At 40.2% G+C, this 26,321-nt stretch overlaps 1 protein-coding gene across 8 annotated transcripts in view; it reads right to left on the reverse strand.

Annotated features, from left to right (window-relative positions):
- Positions 1-26,321, reverse strand: part of LOC133468682 (kelch-like protein 29) — a 162,451-nt gene that overhangs the window by 39,647 nt on the left and 96,483 nt on the right. For all 8 annotated transcript variants that reach the window (XM_061754877.1, XM_061754878.1, XM_061754882.1 and 5 more), the window contains 3 exons: positions 11,172-11,310; positions 3,494-3,690; positions 965-1,077 (listed from right to left, as the gene is read on the reverse strand). In XM_061754877.1, coding sequence (XP_061610861.1) covers positions 965-1,077; positions 3,494-3,690; positions 11,172-11,310 — 449 coding nt within the window. The remainder of the gene's footprint in view (positions 1-964; positions 1,078-3,493; positions 3,691-11,171; positions 11,311-26,321) is intronic.

A 26,321-nucleotide genomic window follows, 5' to 3' on the forward strand; every position in this document is an offset into this window, starting at 1 on the left:
GTGATTTTTTTATTTGACCAAGGTATTTGCTACTCGTTGCATCCATTTCACACAGGGAATAGCACTAGCACTACCTTCCCAGTCTACAGGACATCATATACTGTAGATTCCGACTCCTAGGAGTATATTAAAATTCCTATTTCACTGCTGTTCTGGCTTAAACTGCTGTTCCATCATCAAGGGTTATAGAGATCCTTTTGCTTGAATAAGCAGCCAAACAGGACAGATCCCAAAAAAAAATCATCACATTTCTTGGTTCAATAGAATATGCACCAATTTAAACCATTGATTTAAGCAACCCCAAGTAGCTCGTATGAGATTTGAGGTAAAAATGTCTGCACCTAAGCACAGAACATTAGTCATCCTGAATTAGAAATGATTACAAATTGGGAGCAGAAATGGGCCAAAGAACAAGTTTTCATCTTTAATCTCTGCTTTCTGAGGTATCTTGAATTGGATGGCATCGAAATCCACACAGTTCTTCTGGGTCCTCCTACAAAGACTCATGGTTATTCCTGAAGGTGAGAGGTTTGGATGGAAGGCCAATGTTGTGATCTCGGACCCCAAGTATCTTGGATGGAATATTGTTGAAAATACACAGAGCTCTTGCTCTGGCAAAGAACAGTGATAATCCCTGGAAGTTTGAGGACGACTGGTTGACAATGTCGATTGGTCATGCATGGACAAAGGCCCATAATCTAACCTGAGAGCCCCAGCTACTTCAAGTATCCTAGACCAAGTATCATTAAAAGATTTGCTGGTGATTGGGCCTGGGAGCTAAGTGATGAATTTGAATTTTCCCAACAAGATTTAACAACGTATCAATCAATCAGTTTGTCAATCAGTCACTCAGTCAATCAATCAAGTGTCGAGGATTAAGAGTTCATCTTCCAACTAAAACCCGATCCGTTGAACATAGAAGAAAACAAATTAGGTTCCGGTCTCTAGGCAGTTGTGGACTGACCTCGGGGAAGTTCTGCAGCGCAAAGGCTTTGGCCATGTTGTGCAGCTCCGTGCAATTCATAGCCTCAGCCATGGCCAGCACTCCCAGGCAGTTCGCCGCTGTCAGCTGTTTCTCTGCAGCCCAAGAAGAAGAAACAGAAGGATTTGGATTTTCAAAGTTCACCTATTAAAGAATTCAAAGTGAAAAACACAAATGTTAATATTCAAAACCAATATGAATCCAGACAAAACAAACACATACAACAGAAAAACATTTAATTGACCGGATCATAATCAGGCGGCACGGTGGACGACTGGCTAGAGCGTCTGCCTCACAGTTCTGAGGACCGGGGTTCAATCCCCGGCACCGGCTGTGTGGAATTTGCATGTTCTCCCCGTGCGTGCGTGGCTTTTCTCCGGGCACTCCGGTTTCCTCCCACATCCCAAAAGCATGCGTGGTACGTTAATTGACAACTCTAAATTGCCCGTAGGTGTGAATGTGAGTGCGAATGGTTGTTTGTTCGTATGTGCCCTGCGATTGGCTGGCAACCAGTTCAGGATGTACCCCGCCTCCTGCCCGATGATAGCTGGGAGGGGCTCCAGCACGCCCGCGGCCCTAGTGAGGAGAAGCGGCTCAGACAATGGATGGATGGATCATAATCAAGAAATAGACGAAAAAGAAGAAGACGGCAACGACGAAGACGAAGAAGAAAGTCAGATCAGAAGACCCGCGAGGGGAGAACATAGACAGATTGATTAGGTCAGTAGCGAGATACCGGACGTCGAAGATGATGTCGAGGGATTGTGTCACAGCTTATCAGCTTTCCAGCTACCTCGACACATCTAATAACTCCAAACGCCTCCCGGGACAAACAAACAGGCGGGAATCGATCACAGGGAGTAGGATTAGGGATTAGCCGGGGCACATTAAAGAAGTAGACCTCAAAATGACCAGCAGGGGGAGAGCTTAAGGGAGCCTGTGATCTTTGACAAGAGGTTGCTTTCGATGTAAATATCTATCAATCAAAAGAGAAAAGGGAACGTTTGTAAATCAACACGCAATCAGACAGACAAACGAATGAACTGGCGCCATGAAAGAGGCCTGATTAAATAATTGCCCTCAAGAGGGAGCCACGCCAGGCCTTTTTTCTTTTAATCGGCAAATGTGGCGGGCCCCAAAACAAATAGCGGTCAACAAAACCAAAGCCAGAACAACAGGCAGCAGATGAATCATTCCGCACAGAAACGGACGTTGCCACAAGATTTTTCAGGAAATGGCGTTTATGCTAGTGAGAAACTGAGCGGACTTCCTGTGTCTTTTGGGGAATGGGCGCTTGGCACTTTTTTGAAGATCAATAGACATTCATACCAAATTTCAAGATGCAAAGTGAAACTGACTTTGGGGGCTGAACTTTTAAACTCAATTTATCAGTAAGCAAATGACAGCGCAATTTACTGGCAAAAACTGGCAATTGAGTATTGTGGTTGATTGAAATCGAACAAAATCTCTAGGACGAGTCTTTGAAGGACCCCCGAAATGGCTGAAATTACTCTACAATAGGTACTTTGAACCAAAATGGCAGATTTCCTCTGCCTTTTCGGGCATGGCTTTCTGGGACTATTTATTCTCTCAGTCGACATGTGATAGACACGCCTACTAGATTTCCTGCGGCAAGGTGAAATTAGCTTTGGCGGCTGAATTTTTACACTCAACTTATTATTTTTTTACGGTGAGTAATCAAACTTAATTCTGTCAGTAACGTTGCCCATCTGTCTACTAATGGTGGTTTACATTTGGTAGCAATTTAACATCATTTATAGGATACGTTTGTCTTTCAAGAACAGCCTAAAAATGGCTTTTTACTTTTACATCAAAGAAAAGTAGGTCGAGAAGACGCTAACGTTTGACCGATCGCTTTCTCCTATGACAAGGACGAACACTGGCACCTGAACACCGCCCATCCCCCTTTGCTCTAAAGTGCTAAAATGTCGTGAATCTTGTTCAGGCGGAATGAATTGACATCTCAGAGGAAATGAAGTCGACAAATGGCTTCCATGTTTGCTTTTTCTTTTTTGTGTGTTGTGTGGACCAAATAGAGAAAAACAAATCAATAGGCGCCGTTTCTGCTGTTTTCTTTTCACCGCTCTCTCGCCTCTGACCTTTTTGTCGACATACGCTTCCCTCGTACTCGCCATACCCCAAACAACTCATGAGATTCAATGCAAATACTGACATTTGAGGCTATTTTTTTTTTTTTTTTTTATTGCAGTCCCCCAACAAATCCTTTTCCAAATTGTGACGCACCAACTTGTGAAAGACATGCCTATCGAATTACATGTTGCGAGGGGAAAATGGCTTTGGAGGCTGAATTTAACTCAATTTATTAGATTTTAGTTTTTTTCTAGGGAATCATCAAACCATGCTTTGCTTTTTCTTTAGCTTTTAAAAAAAAAAGAAAAATTCCTAAAGTACTAAGTTACTGAAGCTACCGGGCTAACTATCATTTTGTACAAAGGTATTGGGATACAACTCCACCTCACACACACCCACCTAGGAAGGAGACGCAGACTTTGCAGAAGGTGTTGAACTGGAACTTGTTGGCAGCCTCCAACAGCGTCTTGGCGTTGGCCGAATCGATGACCAGCGAGCCCGTGTAGACGAACTCCAGCAGCTGCTCCAGAACCTCTGCGCCGATGTTGCTCATGGTCAACTTCAGCATCTCGCCGTTGCGCGTCTCCCCCGACGACCTGCTCCCACCGATTGCGGCACAGAGAAGGAGAGAAGGCAGGTTAGAGAGAGCGACTTGCTCGGGAGGGGGGGCAGTGGGGGGAGGGGCGCGGGGGGTGGGGGGGGATAAGGTGAGACAAAGGGAGAGAATTTGGGGATTTCTACTTATCTGAAACAAAATTTGGAGCTCATTGAATTCAGAAACAGCAAACCGCGAATGGGGAAGAGATTACCATACATATAAAACGATTACATGATACCTCTACCGAGGCTGAGAGGCATGAGAGGCGGACTGCGTGAGACTCATGCCAGGTGCGAATGACGGCAATTTTTCCACGTGGCGGCGGAAGCCCGCGGGGGAGGTATTAGGGCGTTAAGTAACACCTCCCCACCCGTGTTTAATGTCCAATGTGAAACGATAATCCACTCAAGGGCTAAATAAATGGAACGTCGCCCCTCCACAACCACTTTAACTCCCCTCCCTGCGGCCGCAGATATATGAAAAGTGTTCCGTATTAAGAGGGATGGAGGCCCTTTCCTCGCGTCAATCAAGATTTTAGCTTTTTTCATTTGCTGCTGCTGGAGCAACTTTGTCGAATTAGAAAATATTCACGCACACGATTGTTGCTGCATTCAGGAAAACTGGGAAATTTCCCCGCTCCAATTAGGAGGAAGGTGGATCCAGTGCAAAAATCACTGTAATCAGACTTTAGGCATCGTATTTATACAGTATATAAGCAATATTTACTACATCTGCGCAAATAGAAGCAAATAGAAAGTTGTGTTGTCCATGTGACTAAGCAATTCACATCAAATAAACTCCTTTTTTTAATGATAGTGGTAGATGTCATTACTGCGACAAACACACACATTGCCTGCAGAAAGTATGTGGCATCTGTAAAGCTGACGTTGACTGATGTAGAATTTAAAGAGTGGGTAAAAAGTGTAATGTAAAACAGCTGATTTTCATAAAATAATTCATGCTAATTTTTATTGCATTATTTCTAATTAACCGAATTATAATTAACAAACTTGACATTTAAAAAAAACTAACCCGACCTAAAATGTTCCATTTTACAAATTTTGTATTTTATTATTTACAATAAAAACTAATTTTAAGTCATTCAATTTATGTAACTATCATTATACACAATTATAAACAGAAAATATTTTAAAATGTATTGTTCTATTATTTACAATAAATTAATTGGTAAAATATTTAACAAGATAAATGACAAAAAAAAAAAAATCATTTTAATTAATCAATTTTGGTGGTTAAAAAAAAGCTAAATTAATGCAAAGAAATATAACAGCACTCTCGGTGCGCACCCGCCGATACATTTAAGCGGGACACCAAACAAACATGACGAGACAACGGGATGGTGGGATGAAGGGAGGACAATAAACAAAAAGAGAGAGAGAAAAGGGTGAAGCAGGCGTGAGACGGTTCTTCAACAGCGAGCCAGCAGCCATCCTTAATAGGGAGGGGTGGTGTTGTTCCATGACTTTTCAATAAGAGGTAACCCCCAACCAACCCCCCTAAAAAAAGCCACCACCATCACACCTGCAATAATATCCTGTAGTGTATGAATGAACTCAAAGACATTAGTCGTCATTTGAAGTGCACTCAGAGAGGGAGGGGGAGGTGAGGACATCCCCCCAAAAAACTTTAAAAAATGAAAAGACATTTAATTGTCTCCACATGGCTGCAAAACCCCACAGCTTTTTTCTTTTCTTTTTTTTTTTAATGTTTTGTCCTCCTGCAAAGCAAAAAGCCACATAGCGTTATTGACCTTTATCCCGCACAAAGGCCTGCCTGCAGGGGGGAGCGGAGGGAGGTGGGCAGGTGAGAAGAAAGAAAGGGAGGCAGAGGGGAGGGTAAAAATGATGGAGGGAGAATGGAGAGTTAAGAGCTATAAATACCCAAAAGAAAGGGAAAAAAAATAATAATCAGCCCGGTCAATTAGTACGGCAGGAAGCGTTTCGAGTGGCCACGGAAAAACGTTAGGGAGCGTCCGAATGCACTCGTGTGAAAAATGAGGAAGTGTCGAGATGAGCTCTACTCGGATGGTGGAATCCGTTTTTGTGGGGGGGGAAAAATGCTGCACTTTTCTGTGAGGAGGTGGAGAAATGAGGCCCGACAGAACGCACACATTGGCGTACACGTGCACACACCAAACTTTGCCACCACACTCCACCCACATGGAACAAAGAAAATTCACCATTCTAGCAATTTAAAATTGCTGGTCTGTCTGGGGTACTTGAGTCTAATTTGGTAGTAATAATACAACATTTCTAGGTGGAGTTGGCTTGTGAAGGAGCCCTGGAAACGGCCAAAACGGCTCACTTCGAACCAAAACGCCACTCTTTCTGTCTTTTTGGGCATGGCTTCCTGAGACTTTTTTTGTACATCAACACATGATAAAAATGCTTACCCAATTTCATGCTGCTAAGTGAAACTGGCTTTGGGGGTTGGATTTTCAAAGTCCACCTATTTCGAGTTTTATGTCGGTACAGCGAATCGTTAAACTTCGCTAACACGCTAAATGGCTGACTTCCTGAGTGTTTTCGGGCATGGATTCCTGAGACCTTTTTGTGGGTCTACGCACGATGGACCCCAAGTCAACCAAATTTCATATTGCTTAGTGAAACTGGGTTTTGGGGGCTGAATTTGCAAGCTCAACTCATTAGAGTTCCATGTTTCACCTTATACTGTTTCCATTTAAAAGACCTTAACCCAAAAATGTCACTTTATGAAGATCAATGTGACATTGTGTCTGCACAAAATTCTCTTTAATATGAAACTGCAGGCCAAATAAAAGTGTGAAGACTCGTCTTGCTATTGGGATCAACTAGAACAAAGACTATTACACATAAATCTGAGGGGAATTGGACAAAGTCCCCCCCCCCGCCCCCCCCCCGGGCGAGTCGAGAGGTCCGTTTCGCACGGCTAGAGAGGATGAATGTGTCAGACCGGCTCGGAGGTTTTTGCACCGCGTTGTCGTGCCGATGCAGAAAATGCAGATGGATGCCATAAATTAAATGCCAAGCGAGCACGCTTATTGGAAAATGCTGATGGGTGAAATGGAATTACAGGCCATGATCTGTCTGCCTGCTTGGCGCACCGGCCCTTTAGGTGTAAGGGTAATGTTTTTTTGTTTTTTTTGTTTTTTTTTGGGGGGGGGGGGGGGGGAGCAAAGGGGGAATGATTGCATTGCATTCTTTGGGTCTCATGGAGCAACATATTCCAAGAAATGAGAAGGAAACTGCACAAAAAGTGAAGCAATGGGGGCAAAGGCAATTTGGCTAAAAAAAAGAAAAAAAAGGATATATTTTACCATAAAAACAAACAAAAGAAATGACACAAAAATGCAATACTCTATTTTATGACAAATCCCACCCCCCAATGTTTTTCCATAGTTCCATAATAACTCCATTTTTATAGCACTTTTCTTAAAACTCCACTTTAACAAAATTTTAAAGCTTAATCTCACCAAATTTTATTTTGCCACAAAAATATTATTCACTATTTCACTATGAATGTAAAAAATGCAATTAAATGTTGCCACACAAATGATATATTTTACCATAAATAAATGTAAAAATAAAAGCAGTTAAATTGTATGATCATTAAAAAAGTCATTCAATTTTGCCACATAAATGTTAGCTGTAAGCATAAATTCAAAATGACATTTAAAAAAAAAAGAATGAAGTGAACCCACTTGGAGGATTTGGAACTTGAGTAAAAACAACATGAATTGTAAACTAAAAAGCCTAGTTAGAAACCAACAAAAGTGAAATACATTCCATGAACTTCATCAGGCATAACAACTACTTGAACAAATGTTGTCGCCACGGCGATGACAAAAGGAGCCAAATGTCTTTTTTTGGCCAACTGCCGCAAAAAGTGACAAGAGTTATGACACCAGATGAAAGCACTCCCACAATCAATTAAGTGATTCATGAGCATTTCAACTGTCAAAGTCGGGCGTTTTTCGCACCTTTACGCATAAATGATGTTTCCGCATCCCAGATAAGAAGCCCACAGGAGACACCGAGTGATGGACAGCAGCTCAACCCCCCCGCCTACTGTGTCGGGGCCCCTCGCAAGGGTTCCCCGCAGTCGTCAAGGTCAAGGGCAGACTTTTGTATTGGCGCGCCGGTGCAGCTGTCAGCGCCGCGTGCGGCCGCCACAGACAGAACCTCCATCGCCTCCATCGGAATTTGAAAAGTACAGCGGAATCTCCAATCTCGCCAGCCGGCCAAAAAAAGGCTACGTTTGACCGTGAATCCGAAATTTGATTCTGCAAATTAAAACTGCACGCTTTAACATAAATTTGAAAGATTTTAAATGTGATACATTTTTTGTCACAAAAATTTGGCACGTAACTATAAATTATTAATCAAATAACAAAAATTAAAGGACAAAATAAAATACAAATCTATTAGTTTTTGCCTAAAAAAATGTTGCATAAATAAGAGTAAAAAGGCATCACTTTTTACCACAAAAACGCTAACTTTGAGGAAAAAGCCAAAATTGAATTTAAAAATACATATTTTTTTGCCTCAAAACGTTATGTCTCGTAAGTTACACATTAAATTTGAAAAAAAGCAATTATTTTTCACCACCAGAATTTCATATTTGACCATAAATTATAAATTCAATAGAAATAAAATGCACAATAATTCTAAAATTACATTTAAAATAATTGTACAAAAATGTGCAACATTTTTCAAATACATTTGTACATATTGTATATAAGAATTACTATAAATAAATTAAACTATGACTGATTTACCATGATTTGAACATCTTATTAAATAAATTGCGTTTGAAATAAATACATAAATGCCTAGAAATACAAAGATTCGATATATATTTTTTACATTTTTCCTTCAAGTTTTATTGATGCTATATTTATTATAAAAATAAATTAAAATGAAACAATTGCAATTAAATATTCTGACAAAAATGCTATATTTTAGTATAAATTACATTTCAGCACAAAGGGTTACGTTTGATCATAAGTGACAAATTAAATGTAAATCAAATGCAATTAAATTTGCCATAAACTTGCTATGTTTTACGATAATTCCAAAATTTTATAAAAAAAAAGAAATGAAATTTGGCCACAAAAAAAGTTACATTTTACCATATATTTAAAAAAGATCATTTTAACATGCAGTTAAATTTGGCCTTAACCATGTTTTTTTATACGTGTGTGTTTGCGTGCATGTATATGTTATATCTTAGCATAAACGAAACAAAATAATTATAAAAATGCTTTCAACTTTCGAGGTTCCGATGTCACAAAGGTAAAGAATTAACCGATGAAGTCGTCAGCGGGCGGCTGATAAGCTGCGCATTTACGGCGCACCATGGCCGCGGGGCAAACGAGACAAACTCCCCCTTAGGCGCCATGCCGGTGCGTTTGCCTTTGTCTCGGCGCTTACGCAAACACGCCACGTAAAGATGGCGAGCGGCGGAACTGCTTTGGCTCCCGAGGAAGTGTTAGTCAAGTTGAAAACACCTGCAAGGATTTAAAGCCTGGATGAGGACATGTTGGGATCCATGGAATTCTTAATAAATACATATATAATATCTGACTCTTGTGCCAAACACACACACACACACAAACAAAAATGGAGTATGAATGGCAACAGAGTGAGGTTGTGGTTACCCAAACTAAATCGTCCAACAAGCTATACTGCGCATTGGTGAATCGGCCGCCATTTTGTGAAATATCGATGGGCAACTTCATTACTTTGATAGAGTTAATAGAAAATGTTGGACAATTGCTAATTTGTACCACCAACCAGATTTTTTTGAAAACTCAGCCACCGAGGCCAATCTATGCCCAAAAAGCCATTTTGGTTTGAAGTGGCTATTTCAGCAAGAATGTGGCCATTTCCAGGAGTACTTCAAAGACCAACTTCACCGAAAGATTTAGTCCAAGTGCTACCAAATTCTGACCATGTATGCTAGACAGGGCAGAGATGAGATTTTTCTAGTTTTGGTCATTGCGTTTATGGGCAAAGTATACGGGAAAGTTTGATGAGTCGCCATTAAACTCTGATAAGTAGAATTTCAGGTCAGTTTCACTTAGTAACTTTTGGTGGGTTTGTCTATCATGAGTAGAACCACAAAAAAAAGTCCCAAGAACCCAAGCCCAAAACGAAAAGAATTTGGTTGCATGTAGCCCTTTTAGGTTCGCTTTGGGCCATTTCCACAGGTCCTTCAAAGACAAACTCCTCTGACAGATTTTGTCGGATTGCTCCAAAATTCGGACCTTGCATACAAGACAGAAGGATGACACCAAATTGCCACAATTTTCACACTTCCCTGTCCCGCTATTATTGCATTTCTTTAAATGATTGTGCAATACATTGTTTTTTTCTTTTAACCGGTTAAGACAATTGATAGTAATCAGGTAATCTCTCCGGGATCCAAACACCTTCTTTTCTTGTTATTAATTTCTGTAACGTTTACTGTATTAAACAGGTAGGTGACGTTAAATAGCCAGAATTTTCAGTTTTCATCCCTGTGTGTGGGCAAGCATGGCAGCTCAGCGATGAGGCTGATGTGTCTCAAGTAAGATTTCGTCTCTAAATTAGCTAATTTAGCAGCATGAAGTTTGGTCGGCATAAGTAGACCCATGCACAGGAAGTCTGCCATTTTGCTCTAAAGCAACTATTTTAGGATCAAGACAAACTCTTTTTAGCGATTTTGTCAGTTTGCTATCAAGTTCCCAGAATTTGTTGTTTTTGTCATTGCGTGTGGGCAGCGAACCACAGCAGCGAAGTTTGATGACGGCCACCAAATACCTCCACTCCACAAGGTCAGAGCTTGGTCAATATATACATAAATGCAATATATACATAAATACAATCACTCTTCTCCTCTGCTCCTGACACTTAGATTTCCTTCAAACTGCTGTTTGGGTAACCACGGGGGGGGGGGGGGGGGGGGGGGGACACATGGCGTGAATACAAGAATGGCGGATGCCGTTCACCTGCTTTTCGCCGACACTCTGTAGCGTCCGATTTCACGATTACACTAAGCAACAACCATTACCGTGTGGAAGAAATACGCTCGTCTCGTTTGGGCCCTTAAAAACATGCCCCCGGTCGTGAAACATTTGCGCTGCTCGTTAAAATGGAAATGTGGTTAAAATGGTGTGATGAGGGAGGGGGTTGCAAAGAGATGACGAGTTGTTGACCTTTATCTCCAGATTCAGATACATTCATTTGAGTGTGGGAGGGAGGGGGAGAGAAGGAAGGAATGGCTGCTGGCCCTGCGCTAGAACCAAAATAAAAACAAAAAAAGTCTTCACGCACCTGCAAGAAAAGATGGAAAGAAAGAACAGAAAGAGAAAGAAGGGTGCGGGGTAGATTGGAGCTAAGTGGGGTTAGGAAAGCGACACAAATGTGCCCTACAAAAGAGAAGATGAAAAAACAGGTGGGATTCGAGGAGGAGGAGTGCTGTCAGGAAAAGGCAAACCTTTTGACCAGGTCCTTGAAATACAAGCTGCAGGAAGCTAGAACATTTTGGTGGACTTCAAACTCTTTGCCTTCAACAATTATTTTCAGGTCTGTAAACTCTTTCGCTCGCCGCTGCTGGTTGAGCTCCTTCAACATCTCTGCGGAGGAAGAAGAAGAAGGTGGAGAAGAAGAAGGAGAAAAAAGAAGGGGAAAAACAGACAGTCACACATTTTAGGTTGAGAAGTTGTTTTTGTTTGATTTTCAGGACAGACATAAGCATCAACAAAGTGACACGAAGAAGAAACACTGGACAAAAATCCTGTCATATTGCAGGAAGATAACGTTGGTGATGTCAAAGCGAAGGAACAACATTAACAGATCTCACCTGTTTACAATGCTAAAAGAAATACATGTGATCTCAATATGGGAAATTGTACCCCCCAAAATTGTAGGATTTTCCAAAGGAAACCAGCATTTCATAGTTTCCCCCAAGAATGTCACTTTCTGACTAATTACACACAATGTGCTACTTTCGGTACAAATTCCCACTAAATTCTGCCCAGAAGAGACACGTCGTCACTGCTGATGTGAAACTGCATTCGGAGAATTAGCTCATCTGTTTATGATGCTAAAACACATTATAAAAACATTGTATTAGCATTTTTCAAATTGCCATAAAATTGGGGATTTTTAAAGTTAATCCCCCAAATATGTCTGTTTCTGATTAATATCAACGTGCTACTTTTCTTACGTATACCTACTATAATAATTCAATTCATAAAATTATCTCACCAGTTTACGGTACCAAAATAAAAATAGTGATCTCACAAGAATTTGACGGGACATTTTTAGAATTTCCCCCCAAATATCCAAGAACCGTCAAAATACCCTATGGCTATTTCCGACGAATTACAATGCACTACTTTTCGTACAAAATTCCTCCAAAATGCTTTTGTGAATAACCTGAATACACGCATCAACATAGAAGTAGCTAACCCCCCAAGGATTTTGAAGGAAATTGTACTCGGAGCATTTTCAGGGGATAGAATTGAGGCATATTATTCTCGTAACGATGTCTAATTAAACACTAAATATGTTTTCTACTAATAACAGTGCATCACTTTTTGTACAAATTCCGACTGAATTCTTGTGTTCATAGAAATAGCTCAGACGAATGAAGAACTCGAAATTATAGCGGGGTAGTTTTTCATACAAACTCCGACTAAATTCTCACAAGTTTAGTCAGAATTTAGTTGATTTATTTTTTTTTTCATTGAGGCATTATATCTTAGGTTAGGGTTAGAACTACTACTGCACATTTCTCAGTTTCCTATTAATTACTACTAAATTGTTTCTCTGACAGAACATTGGAATACACCTTTAACATGCACTTGGATTATCAAAATGAACAAGTTGACCCTTAAAAATGGATAAGGAAATCAAACAATTTTACTACAATATTAAATTTTAAAGTAAACCTCTTTTAAAAAAAAAAAAAAAAAAAAAAAAAAAAAAAATCTAAGGAAATACTACTAAATTCTTGTGACACATCCTACTTAGCGCAAAGTTGACTTTGCAATGAAGCGATCTGTAATCATTTCTACCCTGCTATGGAAGGAAGACAGCCAAACTGGGAAAGAGTCGCGCTCGACGCGAGCGGATGCAAATTCAGTGTCGTAGCGCCTCGTCCAACCGACTGCGGCGTCGGGTCGGAGGTGCTTGTTTTCCCTGCGTTTAATGAGGCGCCATGAGGGGATGCTGAGAGGGAAAGTCAGCGGCGAGGTGGGGTGAAGTCGGGGAGACGCCGCGCTTTGTCATCCAGAAGGCCACATTGAGAACATACACAAGCCATAATGTGGGATAATATGATTATGGCCACTTTTCGAGTGTCGTTACAGCTTTTGATTGCGAGTGCCGGCTGCGAGGGACGCTTCATTCCACGATGGCAACATTTGGAGTTTGCGATGCACGTCGCGATATCTTGCAGTTTACTCAGAATACAGCAGAGGTGGCAAAAATACTCACAGTTGTAGAAAAGTACAGACTAAAACGTACAAATTAAAAATGTTGTAAATCAGTAAATCGTATAAAATACCCATATGTTGTTGCTGTTGTTGTTGTTTCAGTACTGTACCAAATGTTCCGTACAAATAGAAATACATGTAGTGTTATATTCCTAATGAAGAGTAGGATTTAACGTAAGGATGGTTCGTGAAATCTTCAAACTGGATGCACAGCTGCATCTCTTTTAAAAATCCGCTCCCCCCCCCCCCCCCACGAAACACAAAAGCATTCCACTCCAGCTCTTCTTGTCCGGGGGCCAATTCTCCGACGACTGTCAGCGCTTCCCGACAGTGAATAGTTTGGACTCTCCCGCAAAAATGATATGGCTCTCGCCTCCAATCACCCAGGCCGCATAACACCCCTTTATACTATGAATAGACCCCCCTTGAGGGGGCGGAGTGGGGGTCCGGGAGCAGACAAAGGCCGCCTCCCTACCGAGCCACGCAGACACACCTGAATTCCTGCTAGAGGAGCTAATCGTGGCTTCCAAGGGGAGTAGTAGGGTGGGGGGATTTGCCCTGGAACAACCCGTGAAACTACAAATGGCGTACCCCATTCTCCAGTGCGGGGGGATGCCAAACCTACGTCTCAATATGAGAAAGATGCCCTGAGGGACGTCAAGCGGAGTAACAAAGACAGACGCTAGCTCTCGCCGTTGGGTCGTCGGGCGGACGAGTTCAAAACGGGAGCAGCCTACTCCTGATTGGGTGCTCCTCGGCCTAGTAACGGCCTCAACGCCCAATCGGGGTCCTCAGGTACGCCGACCAACCAGCGGGCGCCAACGCTTCGCCAATACCAAAAAAATGAGGTGCCAAGACGCGATAGGTTGCCCAGAAAAAGGCCGCGCCATTGGTTGCCGATCTCGGAGCCATTTTGGGGTTTGGCACAGTTTTCACATGCGCATGGGTGTTTCCGCCATTTTGTCGTCAAGGCAAAAATTTCGGTGGGCTTTGTCATCACTTTGCGATGATCATATTACTTTTGCGTTAGGAAATAGTATGAAAAAAAAAACTTTTTGGGGTCAAATGTATTTTTTAGTATTATAAGTCCTATTGTTTAATTATTGTTAAATTGTTGGATGTTTTTTTTTTTACAATATTTTTTTGCCATAATATTGTCAACATGTCTATAAAAAATTATTTCATATATATATATAATTTCAATGTAATTATATCCTGTATATTACAAACATATTTTCTATAATATAATTAATTAAGAGGTATTGTTTTAAAATAAATTTGACCAAGCAATATGTTTTTGCTGAAATATGAGCAACGTCTATAAAAATATTCTTTTATTAGAATGTATTTTGTTTTAAGAATTATTACCCTATAAATTAAAGAACAATTCATTTTAATAATGTCATTAATCAATTAAGAGTTTTTTAAGCAAACAATATCAAAAAAAAAAAAAAAGTATTTTAATATCCTGTAAAAAGTATTTTAATATCATGTACATTACAAAAACATTTATTTTCCGCTTTTTTTTATTTAAAGAAGAAAAAAAGTCACTCAAAGAACAACAATGTGCTCATTCTGACCCTTTTGATCGCTTTTAAAGTTTCAATAGTAAAACACTGCTCGGTTAATTGGCCAGAAAACAAACCGGCATTGCGAGCCGATCAATAATTCAAGATACAACTCGACTATAATGTTTTTATTCCGAGCGTAAAGAGACAGCAGCATATTTTATGACGTACATTAAAAATAAATTAAATCAATGTATTAAAGTATTTCCACTGCATGGTCTGTTTTTGTAGTATATAAAATGGATTTTGCAAAGCAAAAAAACATTTTATTTTGTAAATTAAATCATTTAAATTTTCTCAGTTAAATTATCAAAACAAAGTGCATCAAATTGAGTGATTATTTGGCATATGTCAGTAATAATTGCAAGGTATTACTTCTTAGTTATATTTTAAATTAATTATATTTGTTCAAACGTAATGGCAAATACATGGATTTTGCTCAAATCTAAATCCTAACAGATACAAATAAAGTTAAACAGTCAAACTGAACAAAACGCATGCATAAAAATACAGTAGAGGTGAAAAACGTACATGAAAATTAATATACTCTATTTTAACATCTATTTTAATATCTTCTAAACTAATTTACATGGCTTCCTAGAGAAAAAGCAGGAAGGCGCCGGAATGAATCTATGTATTTATTTAAAATACATTCATTAAATACACAGTTGGTAAACTAATGAAATACAAGTATTGGAGAAAATCTGTCAATTTAAAAGTATTTTTCATGACAAAAAAAAGAAAGAAAGAAAGAAAAACATACTTTTTTTGGTTTTCTAAAACCAAAACAGAAATTATAATTTGAGTGTCATTTTGAACAAAAAAAATCATAAGCTTATTGCTGTCACATTCAGCCTGGTATTCATATCATTCTTATTATTTTTCACTTTCATATTCCGTGTGAACGCGTAGATTTTATTTAACATGATCATTTGTAAGAAATAAAATGACATTTTGATTAAATTCTCTTTCATGATACATTTTTTATTTGCTAAAAACAATATTTTTTAAGCCTGGTATTTATAGTTGTTCTTTTTTTTTTTTTTTTACAGTTTCATCTTCTGAATGAACATATTCTTTAACGTGAGAATTTCGTAAAAGATACATTTACGTTTTTGTAAAATTGCACTTAATCTCCTTTTTATTTGATAAAAATATGTATTTTAGTTCACATTTTTACATCCACACAATCTTACTTGGTTACTAATCAGACGATTCACCGTTGACCTAATTTTATCGTGTTGAAATCAGGACAAATTTAACTTAAAGTGTACGTATTCTTTTACTTTTTAGCGGTAATAGTACAGATTAAAAAGTAGTGTTTTATGTAGGCCATTTTTCCTGCTTTCTTAAACATTAAAACACTAAAAATCAAAGGCTTGCAAATGTCTTTTTTGTTGCTCATGTGTTTAAAAAAAAAAAAAAAAAAGCGAAGATCAAAGCCGTCGATGTCCTTGTTTCATGGTGCGGTCACGTGACAAAGTCAGATGGCGTCCAATGGCGTCAAAACATTCCTCGCTTCCCAATCAGCTGCATTCATTCCACAGGAAATCCGCTCGGCTCGTCAACAACTCTTCACTCTTGCCGCCTGGGAGAATAGTCCATGATGATGCCGTTCGTTTCATGTCTTACTTTTACATCCTCCTTCTGCTCTAAAGTTCTGAGTTAAGGAGCCACCCGTCAAGGGGGTGGGAGTAGGATTCAAGGACGGCGTAGGACCCCTTTGAAGGTGACCTGGGCCTGGACCCTGGCGGTCCAGAGGTCAGGCCGCACTCTGAGGACGGCGTAAGGGTAAATCAGAGTACAAGCTCAAAGGGGGGGGGGGGGGAAAGTCTTTCAAGGACCCCAAGGGGGGTGTGGCTTCAATGCGACCACGCCGAATGGGAGAGGGGATCCGTAGGTGACATATTACCATATAAAAAGTCTCATGATGGGAGCGTCAAAGGCTCCAGGAATACATATAGGATAAGAATGTATATTTTTCTATGAGGTTTGGTCTTTGGCATCCAAACCGCTACACTTATAGCTTTTTTTTTTTTTTTTATCTATAGTTATAAACCCTAACCGTTTCATTTTGGACAATGAACGACCTAATACATATGCTAAAATGCCTAAAATGATGTTAGTGGTCTTTTTCTTTTTTAAACTACCTCGTGCATGAAACATTGGCTTCATATTTTTGATATATTTGGTTATTTCAACTCAGACATGAAGTTGATCCAACATGAGCTGATATTTTACTGTGTTTAACTACCAAATACGATTGTGTAGACTTAGCAGGTTTACAAATGCTAACTATGTTCTTTCATTCCGTTAAAATCAAAACTATGCAAAGGTTACGCTAAAATGACTAAAATAAAATTTGAAGTCAGTTTTTTTTTTTTTTCTTTTATACGAGCTTACACTTTAAACACTGACTGTATTTAATACATTTATGTATATGGTTACATCAACAGAAAAATATAAAGTTGACCCAACTTAATTCTTTTCCCAAATATGATTGCATAGACTTTAACATAGCAAGTTTACAAACTCTAACCATGTTAATTGATACAAAGACATTTAAATTTACGCAAAATGCTATTTTTTTTAATGTACTGTATATAATATACTTTAACATAAAACTATGTTGATTCAATATCAACCCCAATTTTGTGTGTGTTGAACCAGCTCAAATACGATTGTATGGAAGCTGCTATCATGAAAATATGACATTTGTACTGCACACTTACTCAAAAAAGGAAAAACTTATTTTCTACACTTGTGCATGCAAACGTACATCTGACGGAGGAGGCGAGTTTAAGAGGCAAAAAAAAAAAAGAGAGCATTTGGTGGCATGTAAAAGTGTTGAAAATATTTTTTTCAAACATCAAGCAGTTCCAAACAATTTAAATTTCTTACTCCACAAAAAAAAGTTTGATCGGTTAACTAAATACTTTTTTATTCCAATAAAATTTGAATTAAAAAAATTGAATGGGAAGACATCCAATTTAGATTTAAATTTTTCTGTTGGTTTGGATATGGCAGTTGTTTCGCTCCTGTTCCTGCTGTATTCTGTCATGTTTGGTCTTGGTAAATGAGATTTTTACCAACATGTCTGGGGCTCAAACATTAATAGAATATGTGCAAAAAATGCGTCGGCCAATTTTGTTTGACAACATGCAAATGGCGCCCCTTTGCAATCAAATGCAGCACGACAGACGACACGACAACACGCGCGCACCACAGGAATAACCCTAACCGGCAAAAAGTGGGACGCCATTGTCGTACTGCTGCCCCCCGCCCCCTCCGAATAATTCAAGCATGGAGAAAACGAGTGACTAGAAGCTACGTGCAGACAAACAAATGCCATTTTACATTATTTAGCTGGAGTGGAGGGTCAAAACATGACTAAATACTAAAAGTATGTCTAAATGAAGGAAAACTTTGTTTTAGATGTATGTCATTCAATGGTCCTCAAGGGCATATCAAATATCTTGTTACACCTTCTTTAATATGTTTATTATGGTGGTTGCAGTTTTGCAGCGGTGTACAACTGCACTGGGTTTTTTCTGACATTTTTGGGCATCTTATTAGTGGCTCGAAATGTCAGAAACAGCGACGCAATGCCAAAAATATGGTTGAAAGTATTCAAATTGTTATTGTCTTTGGTGTTGGATGTCCTTCCATGGAACAAAATGGGATTTTGGGGGAATGTCATTGGGAATCATTTCTACTGGGAATAACATAAAATTGCTACAGCCCTGACCCTCCATGCCATGAATAATTCAAAGCAGGAAGAAAACTGCAAACAAAAAGTAAAATCAAGTCACAATGTCCCTTTTCTTCCAAGAAACTGCTTAGGAATGACACTTAGTAGCCTTACTATTAAGTTACATTTGATGCCTTAAAGGGACATAAAATGGGACTTTGCACATTTTCTCCATTTGTCTTTGGCGTATGACTGAAAATTAGGACACCACTGCCAAAACACCCCCAGAATAATTCAGAGCGGGAAGAACACAGTGCACGCAAACAAACAAAGCACAAACAATGCAAAAGTCATGATGTTTCTTTTTCACTCTAACTCAAATATTCAAATGAAGACTTTATGAGTGATAATCTAGATCCAGTAAAAAAAAACTCAACCTTAGCAAAGATAATGCTTGGTTTAACAATGCCCTTTAGGGAGCACATCCAACATTTTATATTTGATACATTTAACAATAGATCTAACATTATGTTTAACGTCAACGAACATTTGATGAATACAACGTTTTTATTGCGGTTTTAGTTTCTGCACCACATCATACTGTCGACTGTTTCTAATAATTTGCTGAGCTTATTTAGCTACATTGAAGGCTCAAAACATTAGCACCATCAACACACCACAAGCCCACTATTGTCTTTTTTATTAAATGGTACCTAAAGCGACACAAAACTGCATTTTCTCTTTTTTTTTCCTGGCATCAGCTATTTCAAAACGCTGTAACACCTCACCACAGCCCACACACACACCAAGCTTTTGCAGCACTGAAATAAATACTTCCGCGAGGGAATATGCCGAATAATGACATCCACTTCGCATGTGGTTCCAGCCAACGGCACCTCATCACAAATGTGTAAAGATTTATTTTCCAGCACGGATGTGCACATCTCAAGCGATGTGTGACGTTCCTGGACGTTAATGCGTCACCTTCACGCTATTAAAATATATATATATTTTTTTTAAACATACTATGGAAAGACTCCTTTGACGGCTTCATTGCACCTTAATGACATTTCGCCCTACTATTTCCACCAGTCCCCCATGAACATAAAAGGCATACTAGTGCTTCCAAACACCATTTTAAAAACTCCAAAACGGGAACGTCACATAATCAAATATGATCCTACATTTAAAAAAACATCAACGTTCTCATAATTCCAAAGTATCCTGAGGTTAATTACTTGTCAAACCACAAAATGCAAATTCAACTGGCAAAAAAAAAAGAAAGGTGCACTGATCAGACGGGAGCGACATTGAATTAATTAATTGTCAGGATCTGTTGCCAGCGTTGTCGGAAAACAGGCTTCCCATTAGTCGACGGAGAGCCAATCGGGACGCAGAGACCGAGGGGCAATCACAAATCAGACAAATCTGACACGTCAGGTAAAACCCCTTGGATACCGTAAAATAGAATAAAGTCCATTCAAGTGACACTGTAAAGTGTCATCGCATGTTTTCTCATCATGTATACAACAACAAAAACAGAACCTCTAATTTCTTAAAAGAGACACATTGTCATTTCCCCACAAATTGAAACAGTTCCCAGGTGTCATGTGACATGTTTTAGTCAAAAGACACCACGGATCGACAATGAAACCTAACTAACAAAGCTATAGGGCCGATGTTCCTTAATGTTTCAGCACACGGTGCCCTTACAAAACAGTCGTTTCCTGGCATGGAAGGCAATTATCAAAATTAAATATTAAACCAACCACGAGGAAAATCTGTCTAATGTCTGTCAAATGGTGACAAATGACATAAATTGTTGATTTGATTCTATTATTTTCGTCGCTAATGTAAGGAAACTGAAAGATCATTCTAGTGTTGCGACATTTTGGACTGATATTTCGTCCGATATTTTTTCGTGCTCTTGTCAGCGGTCGAGGTGAAGAACAAACGACGGTGACGCCACTCGTGATTGATTTGGCTCCGTCAGCACTTTTTTTACAACTGGCTTTGTAAATCTCCCCACTTTGACCTCCGCCGCTGAAATAGTAACTTCATGTAATTGAATTAAAAAGGGGGAAGCAGACAAGTGCTGCACTCTGTTCTAATGAAAGACCTGACAAGCAATCACTATGGTAGCTGTCGGACGGTATTAGCTACCACACATAAATACGACATCACTACAATAATTATACTCATCATAACCGACGAGTCGATTATTGATTGTTAAGACACACGTCGATGGTGTGAAATATACATTGTGAATCACAATGTATATTTTATCTTCCAAAACCAACTAAAATCTAAATGCAGTCTTGCGTCAGATGGCTAATTAATTACTTTCATAATTACGAATATTTGAATTGTGAAAATTGACGTTCAGTGATTTCCGAGGTTCACTAGCTTAAAACGGTAACTTAATCAAAATCCAAACAACTGGACATCATTTGACAATTGCCCAATGAAATTATATGTTTAATTCTCCTAAAAACATTGTAAAGTTCAAAGTGCAAAAAAACAAACAACAGATATCTGCGTTTGGGGGATGCACCACTGCAAATATTATGCCTTAGGAATCTAAAACAGGGTACAGAAGTTAAATTGAATACCTTTTAATAGCCTATAAGAAAAAAAAAAAACACTGAATTGTGAATATTTGATTAATAAGGCCCTAACTTTTGCTACTTCAACCGCACAGCACAAATGTCTCAAGTTACTTTCAGCGTCTTTTACCCTTCACACTCAGATCGCGTTTACGACTCGCCGCATTTCTGGCCGCCTTCTCGGCATGTAGACAAACACAACAACAACATTTTAATGTCAGCTGAGCCCTTTAAGAATAAATGTCACTGTGTTTGCGCTACGTGTTTAGTGGACAACGTCCTAAAAGTCAAAGCGGCCCAAGCCAAAAGGTTAGCGGGGGGGGGATGCAAACCTTGCCTTTGGTCCTAACTGAACTTTTATTTTTTTTATAAAGTTTTTCTGTCATTAATTTGTGTCCAAGTCTAAGTATGGCAGCTGTGACATTGTAATTATTTTTTTTGCTTTTGCTCAGGAGCCCTGAGGACAAGCACATTTAGAATTGAACATAATTAACAATTCAGTATCAGTACACCACGATAGCATAAAATATCGACGCGGCGATAATCAAACCATACCGTCATCTGCCGCTCGGAGAACGGCCACAATAAAATAATAATATATAATGCTGCGATTCGGCTTCGTTCAAAATAGCATCACGCTATCTGCGCCCTGAACGGGATTTTCGTTCCGCCAGCGCACCCAAGATGTCTTGATTGCAGTCGGGAGCCATTATCATCTGTCTACGTCGCACACAAACTATCAATCTTCCCCGTGCCGACCTTGTTGCTAACTCCCAGGAATAATAAGATGGAAAGGGGGAGCTATTCCTGCTAATGTCTGCTCTCGTCATTAGTATTTATTAGATGTCCTGCATGCATTATCAAAGACATTTAAAAGTTTCCTGGGCAGAAGTTTGACTCGTGCACTGCCGAATAGCTTCTGCGCCAGTGGAGGCTCGCTTGCGTCGCTCTCCCCCACGCCGCAATTAAGCCTTCTCATTAGGAAAAAAACATCCGCCACACTGCAGACGGGACTTCCTGGTAGCATCTGGCGTGTTTACCAGTGGTGGGAAGTAGCAACTACAGTGGTCGTTCTTACGAGTTTAATTTGTTCCCTGATCAAGCTTGTGACTCAATTTCATCGCATATAATCCATTTTCTCCATTGAAATAAAATCAAATGCCATTACTTTACACTGCGGATTATTGGTTATGCGCGGCACAAAAAACACTTTGGCATAATCCGCCGCAAAACGGCGGCTTTTGGTGTAAGGTGTCAGTGAAAAGATTGAGGCGCTTTTAAGAGTGTGAGACTATGTTCCCATTGAGGCTGTGAATCAATTTGCTTCGACATCAATGGGGTAAGTGAACGACTGACGCGGGCAAATGGCAAAGCTCTAGCGCAACCTTTCCCACCTGAAGACCACCCAGCATTAAAGGTAGAATGTGGGAAATTTGGCATACGTTTTGTAGTAGCGTTTAGAGCCAAACAGATGAGAACTGTGTCGATATCCCAATATTTATGGACCTGACTGTAGCTATATTCATATTTGTTTCATATTTTTAATTGTTTCAATTAATTGTATGAAGCCAATATTGGAAAATATCCCTAAATAGGCCCTCAAGATACTGTATAAAGTTCTTTGTGGTATTTTTATTTTAGACTGTCTTGCAAAACAAATATAGGGGCGGTGAAAATATGAGGTAGTATCAGTTTATAGCCACGCGACTTGAATCACATTGGTTGTAAATGTATCCTTGTATCTGTTCGTGCCGCGGAAATCAACTTTATTTGATGGGCTTTCATGGCGCTCGTAAAGTTTTTCCATTAGGTTTTCCGGGGGGCCAATAAGTGCCGCTTCTCCCCGGAGCCAAATGGACTCCAGCTGTTTCTACATCTTTCTTCCCTGGTTTACAGTTCCCGCTTGCACTTCGCTAACTAAATATATTGTAGGCTATTAATGGTGCATTTGAGAAAACTAGGAAATGTGCCTTTTTGGGGGGGGCTCAAAATGTCCGTAAACTCATATATTTTGTCAAGGGCGTATATCCTAGAGAAGATTTATGTATTTTATGGGTCCTGAACACGAAAGCCCAAAACTCACCAAGTAGCGCCCAATGGAAAGTTAAAAAAATCAGACACCAGTTTGACTGATCATCATGGAAGTCGGACATGTCTATAATGGAATGTCAGGATGCACACAAGGAGTCTCAAGGACTGATGCCTGGAATCAAACAAGAAGTCAACTATTTTTGGTTTGAAGCAGCCATTTTGGGCGAATTCCAGGCTAGTAGTTTGCTAACTCTCACAAGGGAACTCGCCCAAATGAGGCCCAACCGGAAACAGGTATCCTAGGCAGATGCGACAGACTTCCACTTTGGGCAGAGCATGGTGTCAAAATTTCAGCATAATTGAGAAGATTTGCCCATGTAGACGGGGGTGCAAGGGCCTGTTATTTGCTGCTTGCTGGTTTAATACTAGTTTGTTCTTGGACATGTCTATCACAACAGGATGGATGAAAATGTCTTAATGATCCATACTTGAAATCGAACAGGATGGTGGTCGTTTTAGACGGATTGCAGGGCTCGTAACTTCGGCGAACTCCTATTAGGGAATTTGGTGCGAGGGCCTGTTCATCGCTGCCTCCAGCTTTAAGATTGTTTGTTTCGATAGGCATGTGTGGGGTCAGACTGCTGCATAAATTTGAGTATGTGAAGTTGGAATTTTTCCCCCTGAATTTGCTAGTAGGAACTGCGAAGTGCACTTGAGAAGGCGCTAACAAGACGAGCATAGAGGAAACGTGGAAGTGGAGGGGGCGAGACAAAACATAGCGAAGGCAGCAGAGGGAAGAGGCAGGCTGAAAAAAAATAAGGGAGCAACCAATTGGTGACTTTTTTCCAGAAGATGGCGAAGCAACAAAAGGGGATGCAATGACTCGAATGGAAGCGACCGAAAGGAGTCACTTGACGTGAAGAGAGCAGGTGTGAGGTGGGAAGGGGATGCTCCTTGGATGCGATTATGCATGTACAACTTGATCTGTCAGGGCCGCAGGTTCGGCCGGCGACATTCAAAGCTTTATCTCTGAGATCCGAGTGATTAATGAAGCCGCCGCGGCATTGTGCACGCGAGGAAGTAGGTGAGCGATGATCAATCTTAATGAGCTATCCGCCGTCCGTGCATTAACTGCACGCCGATATAATGCACGGGGGCTTCTGGAGAGGGTTCCTTGCCTTTAAAATCCGATAACGAGGAAGAATGAGTGAGGGCGAGAGGTTTTTTTTTTTTTTCCTACCGCCGCCATATTCCCAACCTCCCTTTCCCCTCTCTCTTACGAGAAACCTGTAGACTGAAGCCGTACTTATCTCAGCTAAAGCAACAGACCACCGATGACTAGGGTAGGCATAAAAACAATTAACCGATTAACCGACTGGTAAAATGGATCATTTTAAGAGTATTCCTTGCAATTCGAAGAAAAATGGGAATCGTGGAATGAGGTATACAAGGTTTTTAGACACACTTGTACTAAATATTGAGCCACACAAACATCACATAGTTGTAAAAAAGGTAAACTGTTTACATTTACATGGATCATTAATTGTTACAAACTCTAAATTTGTTTACAATTACAGGGAGTAAAAGAATAAACTAGGGCAATGATGTGTCAGAATCAAGATAGGAAAGTGTGCCGTGGCATTGTCAGAAGATGATAGCACTGAAGAAGCGTCCAATCCACTTGCTATTTTTGGATGGTTACCAGATGCTAAGCTAAACTGAGCCACACAAACATCACCATCACCATCATAAAAATTGTTTCAAGTTGCAGAGTTCCAGTCAAGCCTGTGTACACTTTTTTTGCGTGCTGCCAAACGGGAAACAAAGATGGCGAGCGAGGAGAAAGGGGCCCTCGGTGTAATGAAGGCCGCCGTGATTAATGGACTCGAGGTGACTATCGCAAAACTCTTCCGACAACTCGCCGGAAGGGAAGCTCCTGCTGTCCTCGTCGTCGTCTGAAATCCATATGATGAGTGGCGTCGCGTAAATAATATCACCGAGACCGCTTTATCTCAGCGAGCGCTCGTGACCTACAATACCTTCAGACACATCTCGGCGGCGGCCAACGCGTTCTTACTGCCTCGAATGCTTATGTGAAGCATCTACACCTTTGCTGCCAATAGTCACACTAGTAGACTAGGTATACGCTCTGATAATTGAGATTTTTTTTTCCAGCTAATTACAATATTTGCTCTTTTTAACTAGAAAAAATACGTTTTATTACAGTAAAACAGTAAACCATTAAGTCCGACTGAGACTCGCTCCACTTTAAGATACACATTTATACGGCAAACCACCGTGCGGATCTTAACTCAGTAGGCCATCTTAATTGCATTTCTAAGGGCTGCTCCTTCCTCCCCCGGTGAGGTCTGATGTGAGCTGACTGGAAGATGAACTCACCGGGCAGGCGGGGAGGCCGCGTGTCACCGCATGTGGATGTCTAACGTAGGCCTATTGGCTCCACGAGTGCATTTATGCATGTGATGGTCTCCGCACGCTTGTGTGTGAGCAAAGCACCAGTAAAGGTCACTGAGGCGGAAGCCAGTGTTAAGTGTCAGATAAAAACCTTGTTTTTCAAAATGAATGCGTGTCAAAACAAAACGACAGCATGCGCTCGATGCAAAATGGACACGCTTGATGGACAGTTCTGGCAGCCAATGAAAACACCATGTAATAAAATATTTACCACCCCAAACATAACCTAGCTCTACCCCAGGGATGGGCCACAGTTTTTCATCAGTGCTACAAGGAGGCCACATAGGACCGCACACTTGCTAACCAGATGTATGACAAAAATGCCATTTTAAATATGGTTAAAATTGGCATATGTGTGTGGATTATTTTTTTTTATGAACCGTGACTGCGGTAGCAAATGTTTTGACACTTACAAAAATCTCGCCGGCCAGCCCCGTTGTCTCAAGACGATCGAGTTTTGTTCACAGTGCCCCGAAACGGCGCTGCCTTGGCCAGCGGTAACATAGTGCCTCGTCATAACCCTAACATAAACCCACTAAATCGAACACAGACAGTCCAAAACAAAGAAAGCAACTTCTGACAAAGTATTTTTTTGTCTGTGTGTGTGTAGTTAGGTGCATTCAAATCAGTCCCATTTCCCAGCGCGTCCGTGCTGAGCTCGACACTTGCTTCGTGTGGCTGATATTCATCAGGACACGAGCATCGATTTCAACGAGTTGCTCAATAGATCCGAGGTGCTTCTCGCAGCCCGTGCCCCGCGCTCTTTGGGAGCCC

The sequence above is a fragment of the Phyllopteryx taeniolatus genome, chromosome 18 (genome assembly GCF_024500385.1).
Source record: "Phyllopteryx taeniolatus isolate TA_2022b chromosome 18, UOR_Ptae_1.2, whole genome shotgun sequence".
In the NCBI taxonomy this organism is placed as follows: Eukaryota; Metazoa; Chordata; class Actinopteri; order Syngnathiformes; family Syngnathidae; genus Phyllopteryx; species Phyllopteryx taeniolatus.